Below are 21247 nucleotides of genomic sequence, written 5' to 3'. Positions count from 1 at the left end.
TCTGTAGCTCTGTAGATCACGGCACCTCAAATTATAATCCAAGGTTATTTTTTAAAAATTTAGCTCCTAATTCCTGGTACCCTCTAAACAGGATCACTTGCCTACCTTATGCTGTTGGTCCCAACATGGATAACAACAAGTGGATTCTACCCCTCCCTCTCCAATATCCTGTCAAGTTGTTTTGAGATGCCCCTCACCCTGGCTGCAGAAAGGTAAAATACAATGTGAGACTCTCAATCCTGCTTATGAAGGATTATATCTGTCCCTTTGCTTATCGAATCTGATTTTTAAGCATGTCCTGCTACATCAGAAACAATGTGATAAAAGGTGTGCACCTAAACAATCAGCTGTAGTGTTTCCTATAGCCAAGTCCAGCTCATTTTTGTGCAATGAGAAGAGCAACAGGTCTAACACTGACCACGGGGAGACTCCTGTTTACAATACTCAAGTCCAAATAATGTCCATTGAGCACCACACACTGTTTTCTGTTCTTTAATCAATTTTCAATATGCTACCATGCTGCCTTTAACACTGTGCCTTAATATAATCAACAAACCTCCAATGTGTCACCTTACCAAAAGCACAACATACACTGTACTTCCTTATATCACTACACTGACATTTCCTCAAATACGTCAGACACGATTTACCTTTTACATAATGGTGCTGGCTCTCCCTACTTAACCCTCGTCTTGCTAAGTGGGTATTAATTAGAGGACGAACTGACAGGTTTATTTTTATTTATTCGATCAGGGATGGGGGCGTCACTGGCTAGGCCAGCATTTATTGCTTATCCCTAATTGCCCTTGAGAAGGTGATGGTGAGCTGCCTTCTTCAACTGTTGCAGTTCATGAGGTGTAGGTACATCCACTGTGCTGTTAGGAAGGTAGTACCAGGATTCTGGCCCATGGACAATGAAGGAACAGCCATATAGTTGCAAGTCAGGGTGGTGTGTAGCTTGAAGAAAAAATTCCAGGCGGTGGTGTTCCCATGCATCTGCTGCCCTTGTCCATCTAGGTGGTAGAAGTTGCAGATTTAGAAGGTGCTGTAAAAGGGCCCTTGGTGAGTTGCTGCAGTGCATCTTGTAGATGGTACACACAGCTGCCACTGTGCGTCGGTGGTGGAGGGAGTGAATGTTTAAGGTGGCGGATGGGGTTTCAATCAAGTGGACTGCTTTGCCCTGGATTGTGTCGAGCTTTTCGAATGTTGTTGGAGCTACACTCATCCAGGCAAGTAGAGAGTATTCCATCACACTCCTGACTTGTGCTTTGTAGATGGTGGACAGGCTTTGGGGAGTCAGGAAGTGAGTTACTCACCGCCGAATTTCTAGCCTCTGACCTTCTCTTATAGTCGCAGTATTCATATAGCTAGTCCAGTTCAGTTTCTGGTCAATGTTAACCCCCAGAATGTTGATAGTGAGGGATTCAGCAATGGTAAAGCTGTTGAATGTCATGGGGAGTTGGTTGGATTCTCTCTTGTTGGAGATGTCATTGCCTGGCATTTGTGTGGCGTGAATGTTACTTGCCATTTATCAGCCCAAGCTTGAATGGTGTCTAGGTCTTGCTGCACATGGACATGGACTGCATCAGTGCCTGAGGAGTCACGAATGGTGCTGAACATTGTGCAATCATCAGCGAACATCCCCTGCTAGGGCTCCTTAATGCCACACTCTGTCAAATGCTGCCTTGATGTCAAGGGCAGTCACTCTCATGTCACCTATGGAGTTCAGCTCTTTTGTCCATGTTTGGACTAAGGCTATAATGAGGTCAGGAGCTGAGTGGCCCTGACTGAACCCAAATTGAGCATCAGTGTACAGGTTATTGCTGCGCAAGTGGTACTTCAATGACTCCTTCCCTCACTTTGCTGATGATCAACCGTAGACTGATGGGGCGGTATTGGCTGGGTTGGATTTGTCCTGCTTTTTGTGGTTGTTCCTTCATGACAGGGAATACCCCAGGCAGTTTTCCACATTGCTGGGTAGATGCCAGTGTTGTAGCTATATTGGAACAGCTTGGTTAGGGGCACGGCTAGTTCTGGAGCACAAGTCTTCAGTACCACTGCCAAAATGTTGTCAAGGCCCAAAGCCTTTGCAGTATCCAGTGTCTTCAGCCGTTTCCTGATATCATGTGGAATGAATCAAACTGGCTGAAGACTGGCATCTGTGATGCTGGGGACCTCAGGAGGTTAGTGGCTCCATTGGCTTTTCTCCTTCAATGGCTGTGAACAATTAAGCACCCGCAGTCCAGAAGCTCTGAGGTTTAGTCCTTGGCCTATGCTGAGCATGCGGGCTCAGGGAAAGAACCCCTGGACTAATGAAGAGAAAGGTCAGCTGGAATGATCCTTCCAGATTATCATCAGTGATCTCCACTCCATTTGCGGATATCAGATGAAGAACAGGATAGGTGATGCCTTCCAAGCTGGAATACAAACAGGAGGCCATTCAGCCCCTCAAATCTATTTCACAATTCAATATCACGACTGATCCGTATCTTAACCCCATCTACCTGCCTTGGCTCCATATCTCAATGCTCTTGACTAGCAAAAATATATTTATCAAACAAGTATTTCCTAACTTCTCTCCTGAATGACCTGGCTTTGATTTTAAATTGATGTCTCCCTGCCGTGGACTGCCCCACCATCTTGTCACCGCACCCTGCCTGTGCCTTCATGTGAAGAATGACAACTTTAGAAAAGTACCAGGTGACTGCCAGTACCTTGGAGCCATACCCCAATAGTGAGCATTTTCTGGAGATAAGGGGAAAGAACATAGAAACAGAAAATGAAAAATTCAGTTTGCTAAATGATTAAATATTTAAAATTCAACTCATCATAAGCCTGTCAGGACCACAGATGTATTAGCACATTTCTGAGGCTAGAGTGTCACTGAAAGCTCCCTTCCCAGAATGCCACCCCTCTTTTGCTGTTCATTGCCTTCAATGTGCATACAGTCCCTTTCAAATATGCACGTCGACCCGAAACAAGAATAGTTTTACCCCATTGGCATGTCCACCATATCCTATCCAGTACCTCATTTTGCTCAAGCTCGCGCTGAACATTACCTTCATCACTGAAAATGGAAACAACTTCTCGCTTTCCTCTTTCTTTTCCCAGTGCTGCATTTACATTAATCAGTTCATCTTGGCTGTCGTCATCCATAGTGTACATTCAGAAATGGAATATCTACAAGAAACAAAGAGGTACCATTAACTAAAACCCAACAGAGGCACAATTTTAAAGAGAACAACCGGATTTGGGGGTCATCAAGTCTGTGATCGCTGTCATTAAAACACAGAATGATACAGCATGGAAGGAGAACATTCAGCCCATCATGCTTGTGCTAACTCTTTAGTAGAGTTACCCAATTATTCATTTCCATAGCTCTGTAATTCTTTTCCTTTTCAAGTGTTTATCGCATTCCATTTTGAAAGTTATTACTGAATCTGCTTCCAGCACTCTTTCAGGGAGTGCATTCGACATTGTGTGTAAAAAAATTCTCATGTCTCAAATTTGTGATCTTTCTGCCAGTGGAAACAGTTTATACTTATTTGCTCTATCAAAATCATGAACAGATTTTGAACACCTCTATTAAATCCCAACCCAACGCCCACCGCCCACCTCCCCTTCGTATCATCCGCAAAATTTAAACTTGTCCCCTGATCACCAAGCTCCAAATTATTAATATGTATCAGGCAAAGCAAGGGTCCCAATACCAACCCCTGGGCAACTCCACTACAAACCTTCCTCCTGCCTGAAAAATATCCATTGACCATTATTCTCTGCTTCCTATTTTTCAGCCAGTTTTGTACCCACGTTGCTACTGTCCCTTTTATTCCATGAGCAATAACCTATCTCACAAGTCTACTGTGTGGCACTGTATTGAATGCCTTTTGAAAGTCCATGTACATCGCATCAACAGCATTACCCTCATTGACCTTTTCTGTCACCTCTTCAAAAAAAAACTCCAGCAAGTTAGTTAAAAACAATTTCCCCTTTAGAAATCCATGCTGGTTCTTCCTTATCACCCATATTTTTCCATGTGGTTACTAATTATATTCTGAAGAATTGTTTCTAGAATCTTGCCAGTCAAACTGACTTGTCTGTAATTGCTGGGCTTATCCTTACAATCTTTTTTGACCAAGGGCCTAATATTTGCAATTCTCCAGTCCTCTGGCACTTCCCCTGAGTCTAGGAAAGACTGAAAAATTATGGCCAGTGCCCCTGCAATTTCCACTCTCATTTCCTTCAACACCCTTGGATGCATCTCATCCAGTCCTGGTGCCTTGTCAACTTTAAATACCGACAGTCTATTCAACACTTCCTCATCAATTTTGAGCCCTTCTAGTGACAGGGTTTCCTAATCTGTCACCATGGCCTGGGTAGTATCTGCCTGCTTGGTAAAGACGGATGCAAAGTATTAATTTAATACCTCAGCCATGGCCCCTTCATCCATGGGTAAACTCTCTTTTAGGTCCCTAATCAGCCCTATTCCTCCTTTTACCATCCTTTTACTATTTATATGCCTATAAAAGACTTTGGGATTCCCCTTTATGTCGGCTGCCAGTCTTTTCTCATAATCCCTCTTCGTTTCTCTAATATATTTTTTCACCTCCCCTCGGAACCTTCTGTATTCCTCTTGTTTTTCAATTGTATTTTCTACCTGAAGCCTGTCATAAGCACACTTTTTCATTTTCAACTTAATTTCTATCTCCTTAATTATCCAGAGAGTTCTGGATTTGTTTGCCATACCTTTCCCTTTCAATGGAATATACCTTGACTGTGCCAGAACCAATTTTTTGAAGATAGCCCAATGTTCAGTTACAATTTTTCCTGCCAATCTTTCATTCCAGTCTATTTGGCTCAGCTCCATTCTGACCCATCGAAGTCAGCTCTCATCCAGTTAGTTATTCTTGCTCTGGATTGCCTATCGTCCTTTTCTATCATCATCCTAAAACATACCATACAATGATCATTGTCTCCTTATATGTTCTCCCACTGACACTTGGGCTACTTGCCCACCTCGTTTCCAAGAACCAGGTCTAACAGTGTATCTTTTCTTGTTAGATTGGACACATACTGCTGTAGAAAATGTTCCTAAACTCAAGCTAGGAACTTTTGCCCCTCTCCACTAATACTGTCCAAGTCTACATTCGGGTAACTAAAGTCACTCAATACAATTACTCTATAATGCTTGCATTTCTCTGCAATTTCCCTGCAGATTTGTTCTTCTATGTCCTTCTCACTAGTTGTCAGTCTATACACTGCACCAAGCAATGTAATTGCACCCTTTTTGTTCTTTAGCACTAGCCAAATTGATTCTGTCCAAGAATCCTCTTTCTCCAGCACTACAGTGCTCTCCTTAACCAATATCGACACCTCTCCTCCTTTCCTATCCTTTCTGAACATCTTGTACCTGGAGATATTTAACATCCAGTTCTGCCCTTCCTTGAGCCAGGTCCCTGTTATCACCACAACATCATATTTTCACATGGCAATCAGTGCCTGTAACTCCCCAATCTTGTTTACTATACTCCATGCATTCACATACATGCGTAGTAACCCTGATATAGATTTTGTTATTTTCTCCCTCACCCCAACTTCACCTATTAACTTAGTATTCTCTATTCTAGTGCTATCTGTCTCTCCCAGTATGTTGTGCACCCTGGTATTCTTAGCAAAATGCCCCACAAGGAACTCGGTTCAGCACTGTTCAGGTGCAACCCATCTGGCTTGTACAGGTGCCATCTCCCCCAGAGGCAGTCCCAGTGTCCCAGGAATCTAAAGCCCTCCCTCCTGCACCATCTTTCCAGCCATGCATTCATATGCCTTATCCTCCTAGTTCTGTACTCACTGGCACGTGGCACTACGAGCAATCCAGAGATTACTACATTTGAGGTCTGCTTGCTAATTTTCTATCTAGCTTCCTAAATTCTGATCGCAGGACCTCATCCACTTTCCTACCTAAGTCATTGGTACCAATGTGGACCACGACTTCTGGCTGTTCACCCTCCCCCAGAAGAATGTCCTGCAGCCACTCTACAACATCCCTGGCCTGGCACCAGGGAAGCAACATACCATCCTGGTGTCACGTCTACCGCCACAGAAATGCCTGTCTGCTCCCCTAACCAACGAATCCCTAATCACTATTGCCCTTCCTCCCCTCCTGTAAAGCCATGGTGCCACAAACTTGGCTCTGACTGCACTCCTCTGAAGAACCAGTGCCCTCACCAGCTTCCAAAATGGAAAACCGATTGGTGGAGCGGGACCCCAAGGGACTCTTGCACTATCTACCTACATCTCTTGGACTACCTGGTTGTCACCCATTCCCTCTCTGTCTCCCGGCTCCTTAAGCTGTGGTGTAACCGCCTCTCTGAGCAAGCTATCCACATAGCTCTCAGCTTCAAGGATGCACCACAGTGACTCTAGTCGCCGCTCAAGCTCTGAAAGCCAGAGCTCAAGTTCCTGCAGCTGGCAGCACTTCCTGCACGTGGTCGTCTAGGACACGGGTAGCGTCCATGAATTCGCAAATATTACAGGACAGGCATTCCACTTGACTGAGCTGCCCTGCCATGTCCTAACTCTATTTCTCTTACATTAACTTTATTCTATTTTAAATTATTTATATTACTTTATTATATTGGCACTAAATTTCCCTTATTCCTGGCGCTTCTCAGTTAAATCGAAGTATAGCTACTTATTTAAAACTATTACACTTTTCTAATTTACTCACCAGGTCTTACTTACCAAGGCTGTCGCTCTTCTTTCTGAGGAAAGATAGAAAAAGAAAGGAGCACCTCCTCCCTCCTCACTGAACTCCCTCAGTCAGCTCTGCTCTTGAACTCTCGCCACTTCTCGTGCTGTTTTTATAGCTCCTCTGCTCTCCTCTAGGTGCTTCTGACTGCCTGTCCCGAGATCCCTCTCGGACTCTCCTCTATCATGCCCTGGAACTGAAATGATTGACCTCCAAAACTACAGTCATCTTCCTTTGTGCTGGGTATGACTCCAACCAGTGAAGAGTTTTCCCCCCGATTCCCATTGACTCCAGTTTTTCTAGGGCTCCTTGATGCCACACTTGGTCAAATGCTGCCTTGATGTCACTCTCACCTCACCTCGGGAGTTCAGCTCTTTTGTCCACATTTGAACCAAGGCTGCAATGAGGTCAGAAGCTGAGTAATCCTGGCAGAATCCAAATTGAGTGTCAGTGAGCAGGATATTAATAAACTAGTGTCACTTGATAACACTGTTGATGACCCCTTCCATCACTTTACTGATAATGGAGAGTAGACTGATGGGGTGATAATTGGCTGGGTTGGATTTGTCCTGCTTTGTGTGTACAGGACATACCTGGGCCATTTTCCACATTGCCAGGTAGACACCAGTTTTGTAGCTGTACTCAAATAGCCTGATTAGGGATGCGGTAAATTCTGGAACACAAGTCTTTAGTACTATTGCTGGAATATTGTCAGGGCCCATAGCCTTTGCAGTATCCAGTGCCTTCAGCCATTTCTTGATATACATGGAGTGTATCAAATTGGCTGAAGGCTGGCATCTGTAATGCTGGGAGGAGGCCGAGATGGATCAACCACTCAGCACTTCTGGCTGAAGATTGTTGCGAACGCTTCAGCATTACTTTTTGCACTGATGTGCTGGGCTCCTCATTGAGGATGGGGGTATTTGTGAAGCCTTCTCCTCCGCTTAGTTGTTTAATTGTCCACCACCATTCACGACTAGATGTGGCAGGAATGCAGAGCATAGATTTGATCTGTTGGTTGTGGAATCGCTTAGCTCTGTCTGTCACTTGCTGCTTATGCTGCTTGGCACGCAAGTGTTGATGTTGTAGCTTCACCAGGTTGTCACCTCATTTTTAGGTATGCCTGGTGCTGCTCCTGGCATGCACTCCTTCACTCTTCATTGAAATAGGGTTGATCCCCAGGCTTGGTGGTAACAGCAGAGTAGGGGATATGCCAGGCCATGAGGTTACAGATTATGGTCGAGCACAATTCTGCTGCTGCTGATGGCCCACAGTGCCTCATGGTTGCCCAGTCTTGAATTACAAGATCTGTTTAAAATCTATCCCATTTAGCATGGTGATTGTGCCTCACAACATAATAGTAGTGCCACACAACACGATGGAGAGTATCCTCAATGTGAAGACGGGACTTCGTCTCCACAAGGACTGTGCAGTGGTCACTCCTACCAACACTGTCATTGACAGATGCATCTGTGGCAGGCAGGTTGGTGAAGATGAGGTCAAGTATGTTTTTCGCTCTTGTTGGTTGCCTCACACTTAGCTGCTAGACTGGGTCTGCGACATGTCCTTTAGGATTCAGCCAGCTCAGTCTGTGATGGGGCTACCGAGCCATTCCTGGTAATGGACATTGAAGTCCCCTATCCAGAGTACATTCTATTCCCTTGCCACCCTCAGTGCTTCCTCCAAGTGGTATTCAACATGGAAGGGCACTGATTCATCAGCTGAGAAGGGGAGGTGGTGGTACGTGGTAATCAGCAGGAGGGTTCCTTGCCCATTTTTGACCTGATGCCATGAGACCTCATGGGGGCCATAGGCAATGTTGAAGACTCCCAGGGCAACTCCCTGCCGACTGTTTACCACTGTGCCACCACCTCTGCTAGGTCTGTCCTGCCGTTGGGACAGGACATACCCAGGGATGGTGATGGTCATGTCTGGGACATTATCTGTAAGGTATGATTAACTGAATATGACTATGTCAGGCTGTTGCTCTCCCAATTTTGGCATAAGCCCCCAGATGTTAGTAAGGGATTTTTGCAGGGTCAACAGGGCTGGATTTGCCATTGCTGTTCCCGGTGCCTAGGTCAATGTTGGGTGGTCTGTCCAGTTTCATTCCCGGTGTCTTGCAAATATTTGCCCACCCTGAGCAACATCACAGAGAAAAAAAATCAGATTATTTGGATGTTCTCACATTGCTGACTGTAGGATCTTGATCTGTACAAATTTCTAAAAGCATCTTCGAATTTCAAGTGACTACACTTCGAAAACACTCACTGGCTGTGAAGTGCTTCGGATTATTCTGAGATCATGGACGCTGACCTAGAAATACAAGTGCGTATTCTGTATCAACACATGGATCATTTTTAGATCAAATACAACATAAATAAATAAAAGGCAAAGAAATCAACAAAGAAAGAACACTACCAAAACCTGACGACATTGCAGATCAAGACAGTAAACAAGGCTGAATCATCTCCAGCTACTCAATTGCTAAGCTTCCCACCATCTTAAGGTTTGATGTGGCCATGCTCGCTGGTGATTACACAGTGCTCAGTTCCATTTGTGACTCCTCAGATACTGAAGCAGTCCATGCCCGGATGCAGCAAGATCTGGACAACACTCAGGTTTGGGCTGATAAATGAGAAGTAACATTTCACAAGTGCCAGGCAATTACCATCTCCAACAAGAGAGAACCTAACCCTCTCCCCCCATGACATTCAATGCCATTACTATTGCTGAATCCCTTACAATCAACATCCTAGGGAATCACCATTGACTAGAAACTTAACTAGACCAGCCACATAAACATTGTGGCCACAAGAGAAGGTCAGAGGCTAGGAATTGTGCCAAGTAACTCAACTCCTAACTCCCCAAAGCCTGTCTATCATCGACCAGGCACAAGTTAAGAGTGTGATAGAGCACTGTCCACTTGCCTGGATGAGTGCATCTTCAACAACACTCAAGAAACTCGACAACATTCAGGACAAAATAGCTCATTTGTTCAGCACCCCATCCACCACCTTAAACATTCACTCCCTCTACCACCAGCACGCAGTGGCAGCAGCATCTACCAGCTACAAGGTACACTGCAATTTGCCAAGGCTCTTCTGACAGCACCTTCCAAACTCATGCCCTCTACCACCTAGATGGACAAGAGCAGCAGAATCATGATTTTTTTTTATTCATTCACGGGATGTGGGCTCCCCTGGCTGGGTCAGCATTTATTGGCCATCCCTAATTGCCCTTGAATTCCGCCACTTGCAAGCTCCCCTCCAACCCCACAGCATCCTGACTTGGAAATATATCACTGTACCTTCACCATCACAGGGTCAAAACCCTGAAACTCGCTTCCTAACAGCACCGTGGGTGCATCACACCATGTGGACTGCAATGGTTTAAGGTGGCTCATCACCACCTTCTCAATGGCAATTGGGGGTCAGCAATAACTGCTGCCTTTGTCAATAAGGTCCACCTCCATGAAAGAAAAAACAGATATTAGAACTGCTGATCATAAGGTTGGTCAAAGAGGTAGGTTTTAGGACTGTTTTAAACAAGAAGAGAGGGGCAAGGATGTTTTAGGACACCGGACTAATGCACTGATATTCCTTGTTAATCAAATGTCACTTTTTACTGGTTAACCTGCAAACATGTCTCAACAGTTTGCACTTATACTGCAGGGCAGGGAGGAGAGAATGAGAAGAGGGATAGCAAGACTGAAGAACCGAGGGCCAGAATGAATATGAATTGTAAGCATATGAAAAAAAAATGTTTACAACATAATCCGCAAGTCCAACATAACAGATAAATATCTTTAATGATGGATTTCATTAAGAAAATAAACTGAGAACAAGGCAGCAAATTCAACATGCTATGCTTTTATCTACAGGTTAAAGAACAGTAAAGTTATACACTTTCAGATCTATTGTGCTGACGTACACTAAAACTCTCAGAGTCTGCCAAATATGAGTAAATCAACACCCAGAGCATTCCATAGTAAATCCACTTCATTTTTTAATCTATTTTCAGATACATCCAGTATATCTAAACATCACATCATTATCAATACATGCACCATAAAAAATGCTTGTATCAAAGCTGAAAATCTCAGATATGAAACATCGCCTCACACAACTAGAGTACAATTGCAGCATTTGGAAACCATTATATTGCTTTATGAATGAAAGAGAATCACTGCTACTTCTACAAAATCTAATTTTAAAAACAACTCAATCAACGTATTATGAACGGAACCAAGATTAATTTCCTATGAATAGTGCACATTCTATAAGATTTAATGCAAAATGCAGTTGACGTGATGTTTGCACCTATGAAGGGTTTTGATAAGATAAATTGAGAAAATATATTTATACTGGTCAGTGGGCTGCTAACTGGAAAGAATAAATATAAAACCATTAGCAAAAGAAGAATGGGAACTTTTTTTTTATTGGTTCCTCCCAGCTGAGGGTTATTAGGACTTTGAATTCCTGACCAAAAACAGCAGTGGATTCAGAATCCACAATAGCTTTTTAAAAAGGAAATGGGTAAATATTTGAAGAGTAAAAATTTGAAAGGGTGCAGGAATAAGTGGATATCTCTTTCAAAGCACAGGTACAATGGGCTGATTTCCTCTTTTTGGGCTGTAAAATTCTATGAATCTAACAGCAAATCTCATACAGTAAAAGAATAACATTTTACGAAAATTGAACAAAAGCATTATTTTAATTAATTATCTATGAACTTAAAAAATGCAATCATTATACTAACACTGTTGTCACAAGTATTTCAGCAATGAGTAATGATGAGCATGTGAATCAAGTAAGGCTTATTTCAGAAAATAACAATTTGGATACATTATATGACTAATGTTGAAACAGGACATTAAGTGTGGCTTGCTCAAGAGGAACCCATGGTTCCCAAAGGCATTTCATAAAGTGCCACATAGTAGACTAGTTAGCAAAGTGGAAGTCCATGGAATTAAAGGGACTTTAATTCGTCGTCCAAGACAAAGAGAGTAGGGGTGAGCGGTTGCTTTTCAGATAGGAGAGTAGTGTTCAGTGGTGTCCTCTAGCAGTCAGTATTAGGGTCACTCCACTTTTTAAAATTTTTTAATGACCTGTACTTGGGTATACAGGGCATCGTTTCAAAGTTTGCCACTGACATAAAACTCAGAAATATAATAGTGAGAAAAACACTAAGGCTTCAGGAGGATACTGGTGGAATGGACAGAAACATGTCGGATGAAATTTAACACACGGAACTATGAAGTGATGCATTTTTGTAAGAAGAACGAAGAGAGATAATATAAAGGAAATGGTCCAATTTTAAAGTGGATGCAGGTACAGAGACCCCTGGGATGTATACACATCTTCAAAGGTGGTAGAACAAGCTGAGAAGCCGTTTAAAAAAAAGACATGGGATCCTTGGCTTTGTTAATAGAGACAAAGAGTATAAAGCAAGGCCATTTTTGCTAAACCTTCATAAATCATTGGTTAGTCCCCAGCTGGCGTATTGTGTTCAATTTTAGGCACCATACTTCAGAAAGCATGTCAAGGTCTTAGGGAGGACACAGAGATCTACCACAATGGTTTCAGGGATAAGTAACTTCAGTTAGCTAGAGACCAGAGACGCTGTTTTTTTTATAAAGAACAGTGCAGGTTAAGGGGTGATTTAACAGGGGTGTTCAAAACTTGGAATGGCTTTGGTCAGAGTACAGAAGGAGAATCTGCTTCAACTGGAAGAAGGGTCAGTAACCAGGGAACACAGGTTTAAGGTGATTGGCATAAGAGGAGGCAAGTTGAAGAGAAGCCTTTTTCACAGAATCACACAGTGCAGAAGAGGCCCTTCAGCCCATCGAGTCTACAATGACACATGAGAAACACCTGACCTAACTACCTAATCCCGTTTACCAGCACTTGGCCCATAGCCTTGAATGTTATGATATGCCAAGTGCTCATTCAAGTAGTTTTTAAAGGATGTGAGGCAACCCAGACCGTCACCACCCTCTGGGTAAAAAAAGTTTTTCCTCACATCCCCCCCTAAACCTCCTGCCCCTCACCTTGAACTTGTGTCCCCTCGTGACTGACCTTTCAACTAAGGGGAACAGCTGCTCCCTATCCACCCTGTCCGTGCCCCTCAATCTTGTACACCTCGATCAGGTCACCTCTCATTCTTCTCTGCTCCAACGAAAACAACCCAAGTCCATCCAACCTCTCTTCATAACTTAAAATGTTTCATCCCAGGCAACATCCTGATGAATGTCCTCTGCAATCACATCCTTCCTATAATGTGGCGACCAGAACTACACACAGTACTCCAGCTGTGGCCTCACCAAGGTTCTATACAACTCCAATATGACCTCCCTACTTTTGTAATCTATGCCTCGATTGACAAAGGCAAGTGTCCCATATGCCTTATTTACCTCTCCACTAACATGCCCCACTGCCTTCAGAGGTCTATGGACAGACACGCCAAGGTCCCTTTATTCCTCAGAACTTCCTAGTAACATGCCGTTCATTGAATACTTCCTTGTCAAATTACTCTTTCCAAAGTGTATCACCTCTCACTTTTCAAGTTAAATTCCATCTGCCCATTTTTCCATCCTGTCTGTATCTTCCTGTAACTCTTTCGAGTACAAACACGTTTCCATCTGTTCCTATTCAGATGAAGTTACATTGTTTCATAGTTTGCCATTGTGAGATTTGAACTCTTGATCTTGGGGTTACAAACCCAGTGCCATAACCACTTGGCTATATAGGCCAAGCTTAAAGCCCAAGACACTCAACCTCACTGTTAACCACCCAGCCAATCTTTGTATCATCCGCAAACTTACTAATCCTACCGCCCACATAGTCATCTATGTCGTTTATATAAATAACGAATAATAGGGGACCCAGCACAGACCCCTGTGGTATGCCACTGGACACTGGCTTCCAGCTTTTTACACAGCAATTTATCATGATCTGGAATGCACTGCCTGAAAGGATGATTGAAGCAGTTTTTATATCTAATTTTCAAAAGAGGAAAATATGCAGGTCTATGGGAAAACAGCAATGATAGCGGGACTAAATTGCAGCTCTTTCAAAGTGACACAAAGACAATGGGCTAAGCGGCCTCCTTCTGTACTATAAAGTTCTATGGTTCCAAGCTCTCTACTACAATGGGGTATGTCTCGCCTCATGTCTGGGTCTATTGTGAGCTAATTGGTAAAGAATGATTGTCTTGATTAAAATACAACTACCAGAATGGTAGGAGAATTAATTGGACCTTGGAATTTTTCGTTCAGCAATGAGGGTGGATTAGACTGAGTGGGGTATTAATGGATTCAGGGAGTGAGAGAAGAGTAGGGTAAGATTGAGTAGGATATTACAGGGTATGGGGAGTGAAAGAAGGGTGGGATTAGGCGGGGCGATATATTAAAAGGTATACTGAGTGAGAAAGAGAGCGGGATTAGACTGCGTAGGATATTAACAGGTATGAGGAATGGGTAGGGTGGGATATTAAAGGGTATGAGGAGTGTGGGAAGAGTGGGATTAGACTAATCCCATAGTGGGATACCAAAGGCTATGGCAGGTGAGTAAACTGGGTGGAATATTAAAGGGTAAGAAGAGCGAGTGGGAATGTGGGGTTTAGGCAGGGTGGGATATTAAAAGTATGGGGGGTGAGGGGTTAGACGCAGTGTTTTATGAAGATGATTCTAATTTCTTTTGTTCAAGTGCAGCAGATAGTGGAACCTTACAATAAAATGTTACTGTGTCCGTTAGAACCACTGCCTTCCAAATGCTGAATTGTGTTCATTTGGCACTCCCACCCGAGAGAGATTATCATCTAGGATAACAGTGCAGTGCAGTACTGAGAGGATGTTACACTGCCATAATTAGTCAACAACTCCATTATTGTTGTATTATGTGACTATAAGGATGGCAGCAGAACCCATATGGATCTTGGGCTTCTTTTCATTCAGGAATTCCTATGTTCCTCTGAGAAACTTTCATTCTGTATCCCTTGGGATGCATCTGGAGACAGCATTGTTATTTAAAGCAAGGACAAACTGATGAAGGGCCTGTCACTAGTAGATACTAGTGGAAGCAATGGTTAAAGCAGCAAGCAAGAGGTGTATCATGGGGCAGTGAATCGAAATGAACTGGCCAGATGACAGTGATCTCATTACTGAGGCAAGTGTTTTTGGGTTCAAACCTCATTCAAGGACTAGACTAAGTAAATAAAACTGGCACTAAGTACAGAATTGTCGGAGATGCTGTCTTTTAGGTGACACATTGAATCAAAGACATTGAATCAAAGCCCATCAAATCAAAGCCCATCTACCAGTTTGATGGGAGATATGACGGTGTCCGACCCAACATGCAACCCACAACAAATATCACCAAAACAAGTAATCTTGTCACTTATTTTGTTTTTTGTGGGGTCATGCTTTGCATAAATTAGCTGCCACATTTCCCTACAATGAGAATGTACCGTGAGTACATTCAAAACTACTTAATTAGCTGTACAACACTGTTGGACATCCTGAAAGGATATAAATGCAGTTTCTTGCTTTCTTTGAAAAGGCCAGGCCAGCATTTATTATCTATCCCTAGTTGCCCCCTAGTTCAGAGGGCATTTAAAAGTCAACCACATTGCTATGGGAGTGACATGTAGGCCAGACCAGGTAAGGATGGCAGATTGCCTTCCCTAAAGGACCAGATGGATTTTTACAACAATCGACAATGGTTTCATGGTCATTATTAGACTTTTAATTCCAGATTTTTATTAATTCAAATTCCACCATCTGCCATGGCAGGATTGGAGCCCAAGTCCCCAAAGCATTACCCTGGATCTCCAAATTACTAGTCCAGCGACAATATCACTATGCCATCGCCACCTCCCCAAAACGCAGGGCAGGTCAGCACTAAAACAAAGCTTGATGTCTAAAGTGTGAAGCCTCCATAAACAGAGCTTGTTGTTTTTAATATATTAGAGACAGCAATACTTGCACTGATATAGCACTTTTTAAAAAATCATTCATGGAATATAGGCATCACTGGCTCAGCCAGCATTTATTGCCCATCCCTAGTTGCCCTTGAGAAGGTGGTGGTGAGCTTCCTTCTTGAACCGCTGCAGGCCATGTGCTGTAGATACACCATTACAATATCAAAACGCCTCAGCAGCAGCTTGAACTCACATTGCACGTTTAATGTAAAAAAAATTCTAAGGTGATTCAATGGAGTAATCAGACAAAAATGGTTACCCAAACAAAGAAGATATTGGGAAGGGTGACAATTGTGAGTTCTTAAGAGGATCTTAAAGTAGAAAAGAGATTTATATAACATCAGACTACTTCACACAATTAATTCCTGGAATGCCAAACTGGTTGCACGAGATGCTCAGGTTTTTGTGTGTAGACACAATGCAGACAGTGAGTTAAAATGTTCTAATCTGTACACTCCAGTATTTGGTAATTACCAAGATAAATATAGATGGAGGAGACTTTGCAGCCCATCTAGTTTATAGTTCCATGAAAAACAACAGTTCACACCATTACAGCTCCCAAGGCAGAAGATCATTGGTTTAAGTTCCTCTTAAGGCTTGAGCACAAAAACTAGACTGACACTTCAGTGCTGTGCCAATGAAGTGTTACACTGTGGGACAGTCAGTTCTGTGGGAGCACTGCAATGTGATGGGGTCGGTACTGAGAGAGCGCTGCAGTGTGGGAGCGGTGGTATTGAGGAGCGCTGCACTGTGAGAGGGGCAGTATTGGGGGAACACTGCACTGTGGGAGTGACAGTACTGAGGGAGCTCTGCAGCATGGGAGGGGCAGTACTGAGGGAGCACTGTAGCGTGGGAGGTGCAGCATTGAGGGAGCACTGCAGTGTGGGAGGAGCAGCACTGAGGGAGCACAGCACCATTGGAGGGGCAGTACTGAGGAATGCTGCACTGCCAGAGGATCCGTACTAAGGAAGCACTGCACTGTTGGAGAGGTAGTACTAAGGAATGCTGCACTGCTAGAGGGTCAGTACTGAGGGAGCGCTGCACTGTTGGAGGGGTAGTACTGAGGAGTGCTGCAATGTTGGAGGATCAGTGCTGAGGGAGCACTACAATATCGGAGGAACAGTACTGAGGGAGCACTGCACTGTTGGAGGGGCAGTACTGAAGGAGCACTGCACCATTGAAGGGGCAGTACTGAGGGAGCACTGCACCATTGAAGGGGCAGTATTGAGAAATGCTGCACTGCTGGAGGGTCAGTACTGAGGGAGCACTGCACTGTTGGAGGGGTAGTACTGAGGAGTGCAGCAATGTTGGAGGATCAGTACTGAGGAAGCACTACAATGTCGGAGGAACAGTGCTGAGGGAGCACTGTTGTAGAGGCAGTATTGAAGGACTGTTGCGGGTAGTACTGATGGTATATCGTTAGTGAGGCAGTGGTGAAAGAGCACCACACTGTTGGAGGTGCCACCTTTCAAATGAGATGTTAAACCAAAGGCCCTTGTGCCCTCTAAGGTGAATGTAAAAGATTCCACAGCACTATTTGAGGAAGAGCTGGGGAGTTCTCCTAGTGCACTGACCAACATCTAACTCTCGACAAACACCTAAAGCAGATTATCTGCTATACTTATTTCACATGCTGTTTGCGTGATCTTGCTATCGGCAAATTAGCTGCCGCATTACAACAACGACCACACTTCAAAACTTCTTTATTGGCTGTAAGTACTTTGGGACATATTTTCATTTGTTCATGGGATGTGAGCATCGTTAGCAAGGACAGCATTTGTTGTTTGTCCGCAAGTGCCCTCGAGTAGATGGTGGTGAGCCTCCTTCTTAAACCAGTGTAGTCCATCATAAGTATTATTAGAAAGGAAGTTCCTGGTTTTTTTACCCAGTGACTGTGAAGGAACTGCGATATGGTTGGGAGGGGAAATTGCAGCAGTGGTGTTCTGGTGGCCTTGTTCTTCCATGTGTTAGAGGGGTTTAGGAGCTGCTGTTGAAGGAGGCTTGGCAAGCTGCTGCAGTGCATCTTGTAGAGGGCGCACACTTCTACCCCTTTGAGCCAGTGGTGGAAGGAGGATATATATATATATATACTATATATATACACTATATATAAGGCGGTGAACGGTGCTGGAAAAATGCAAGTTCTTTCTTTCTTCATTAGCTGTTGCAAAGATCATGCAGGGTGGGAGAAGGCTCAGGTGAGACATAACCATAGACCAGTCAGGCCAAACGGCCTTTTTCCATGCTGTGCTTCAATGTAACATCCCTAGAAGCACTTATCTAACAAAAATCTATTAATCTTAGTTGTGAAAAATTTAGCTGACCACCCACCGCCACAGAAGAGTTCCAAATTTCCACAACAGTGTGGGAAAAGTGCTTTCAGACGTCACCCTGAATAACCAGGTTCCACTTTTAAGATTATGCCCCCGTAATCCCTGATTCCCACAAAAGAGGAAATAGTTTCTCTATCTCCAGTCCCTTAATCATTTTAAATGTCTCAATTACTTCTCAACTTTCTAATCTCAAGACCTTGCAAGCCATGTTCATACAAGCAGTCCTCATAAATTAATCTTTAAATCAGGTATTGTCCTGTTGAATCTACACTGTACCCCTTCCAAAGTCAGCTCATCTTTCATGAGGTTTAATATACAAAACTAAATGCAGTTACTCCAGATGGAGTTTGATCAAAGGTTTGAACAATTGAAGAATCACTTCCTCCCTTTGTATTCCAGCCCCTTAAGATAAAGGATAACATTTCATTAGCCGCTTTGTATCTTGTCATGATTTGTGTACACAGAAACCCAAATCCCTTGGTTCCTCCATACTTCCTAGTAACTCCACCACTTGCAAGTTTCCCTACAAGCCATACAATATCCTGACATGCAACTATATCGCCGGTCCTTCACTGTCACTGGGTCAAAATTCTGGAACTCCCTTCCTAACAGCAGTGGTTGTACCTACACCACATGGACTCCAATATTCAAGCAGGCAGCTCACCTCCACCTTCTCAAGGGCAATTAGGGATAGGCAATAAATGTTGGCCAAGCCAACAACACCCACATCCCATGAAAGAATAAAAAAATCTCTCCAATCAGCCTTCCTCTGAGAGAGATGATAATGGAATTATGATCTGGAACGTACATCTGAAATGGTGGTGAAAGCAGGTTCAACAGTAATTATGAAAGGGCATTGGATAATATGTGAAAAGGAGAAATTTTGCAAGGTTATCTGGGGGAGGAAGGGAAAGGTGGGGATAGTGCAACAGGGAAAGGGACTAATTGGATACATTTTTGTAATGTAAGCTGCTTGACTCAATGGCCTCCTCCTGTGCAGTAATATTCCACCATAAGTTGATTCAATATAGATTATGTAAGCAGGGATAATATATTGTATAGAATATACAGCACAGGAACAGGACATTCAGCCCAATTAGTCCGTGTTGGTGTTTATACTTCTTATGAGTCTCCTCTCATTCCATCTGCCTCATCTCAGCCTTTTAGCATCTCTTGATTTCCTTTTCGCTCATGTTTCTCTCACCTCCAGCTTCCTTTGATTATTTAAAAACAAAAGACACACAGAGAGATGCTTTACTGATCCCACAGACATATATATTACATAGAGACTCCCCACATGTATTTGATAGAGACCCCCAACTGTAGAAAGTCATTTACGGTACAGAAGGAGGCCATTCAGCCTGAGTCCATGCCATCTCTCTATAGAGCAATCCAGTCAGTCCCATTCCACCTCTCTATCCCAATATCCCTGCAATTTTATTTCCCTCAAGGGCCCATCCAATTTCCTCTTAAAATCATTCATTTTCACCATTTCCACTATCCTCCTAGGCCGCGAGTTTCAGGTCATTACTACTCACCAAAATGTTCTTCCTCACATCCTCCCCATATCTCTTGCCCAAAATCTTAAATCTGATTCCCCCTAGTCCTTGCACCATCATCCAAAGGGAACAGATTTTCCTTGTCTACCTTATCCAAACCTGTCATAATCTTGCACATCTTTATTAAATCTCCCTTCAATCTCTTTTGCTCCAAGGAGAATCTCTGCTTCTCAGCCCTAACCTTATAGCCAAAATCCCTAGAACCATTTGGCAAATCTCCTCTGCACCTTCTCAAGGACCTTCACATCCTTCCTTAAGTGTGGTGACCAGAACTGGATGCAATACTCAGGTTGTGGCCTAAACAGAACTTTTAAAAGGTTCAAAATATATTATGTAGACACCACAGAGATATAACTTTAGTGATCCTTTTAAATATATATAGACTCTATACATAAACACTATTTAGAGATTTTATATGGAAACCCCATAAATATGTATTTGAGAGTGGGAAGCATGTGTCTGGGGTCAGTTGCTGCAGGTTGAAGGTTTCCACATACTCTGAGTGCTCTGACAGGGTGAGCAGTGAGGCCTGTTTATTTTGGTGTGAGGTGACAGAGCCTGGGATTTGAGTTCCTGCAGGGTCCCCCTCACAGGGACAGAGGCTGCAGCCCAGAGCTAGGCCTGCACCACGGACTCTCCTTCTCCCGGTCCACGTCTGACCGACACCCCCACAGCGGGGAGCTCCTACCCGACACCCTGGCTCGGGCTGGTGAAGGAGCGATGCCCTGGCACTCTGCTCCCAGGCTTGTTTCCACCTACAGGTCGTTGGCAGTGACCGCGGCCTCTGGATTACTCTGTCACCGAGGCAGTGTAGGCCTCAGGCTGTGCCGTATTAAAACAGCAGACCGGCCGGGCTTTGACTCTCCCCCCACCCCGGCCGATCACCTCTCCCGCTCACCTCTCTTCGTTCCCGGGGTCCTAGGATGGAAGCTCCAGGGGCGCTCACTCCTGTCAGTCAGTCGCCACACGGGCCCCTAAGCGAACGCAGCGCCTCGGCGCCGCACCGAGAACGGGTGGCGAAAATAGCCGAGCGGCTTCGGTGCCCGGGAGCGCGTGGCGGAAATAGCCGAACGGCCTCGGCGCCATGGAACGGGTGCCGTAAAGGCCGAGCGACCTCGTCGCCCGAGCGCCCGGTGGCGGAAAAAGCCGAGCTGCCTCGGTACCCGAGGGCGGGTGGCGGAAACAGCCGAGCGACTAAGGCATCGTCCAGTGAGTGGGGCAATGACGGAAAAAGCCGAGCGCTTGCCGATGCTTCGGTGCGTGCGCCGCCGTGTTGACGTCATTGGGCTAGTCAGGGCTGCTTTGTGTGGAAAGTCAAGCGTTTTGGATTGTTGTGGAGCCTCCTTCGTAGCAGCATAGCAACATATATTTATAAAGCACCTTTAACGTAATGATAGCACAAAACAAAGTAGAACACTGAGCCACATGAGATATTAAACACGTGACTAAAAGTTTGGTCAAAGAGACAGGTTTTGGAAGTGGAAATAGGAGGAAAGTGAGATCGAGGGAGCAGTAGTAAATGTTTCATTTTCAGTTTGGTGTCTAGATGGGGTTTCTTTAGGCGTCATCTGTTACTCTAAGAATGTTACCATAGACTGTTATTTATAAAAAACCGTTCTTGTTTA

The 21247-nt window shown here is 44.1% G+C and overlaps 1 protein-coding gene across 3 annotated transcripts in view; it reads right to left on the bottom strand.

The window, feature by feature from the left end:
• Nucleotides 1–20676, bottom strand: part of phrf1 (PHD and ring finger domains 1) — a 97311-nt gene extending 76635 nt beyond the window's left edge. For all 3 annotated transcript variants that reach the window (XM_041198081.1, XM_041198083.1, XM_041198082.1), the window contains exons 1-2: nucleotides 20521–20676; nucleotides 3060–3180 (exon numbers count right to left, since the gene is read on the bottom strand). In XM_041198081.1, the coding sequence (XP_041054015.1) occupies nucleotides 3060–3165 (106 nt within the window). In that variant the 5' untranslated portion in view covers nucleotides 3166–3180; nucleotides 20521–20676. The remainder of the gene's footprint in view (nucleotides 1–3059; nucleotides 3181–20520) is intronic.
• Nucleotides 20677–21247: the final 571 nt, after the last annotated feature.

The sequence above is a fragment of the Carcharodon carcharias genome, chromosome 10, assembly GCF_017639515.1.
Source record: "Carcharodon carcharias isolate sCarCar2 chromosome 10, sCarCar2.pri, whole genome shotgun sequence".
NCBI lineage: Eukaryota > Metazoa > Chordata > Chondrichthyes > Lamniformes > Lamnidae > Carcharodon > Carcharodon carcharias.
This window is presented reverse-complemented; position numbering and strand designations above follow the sequence as displayed.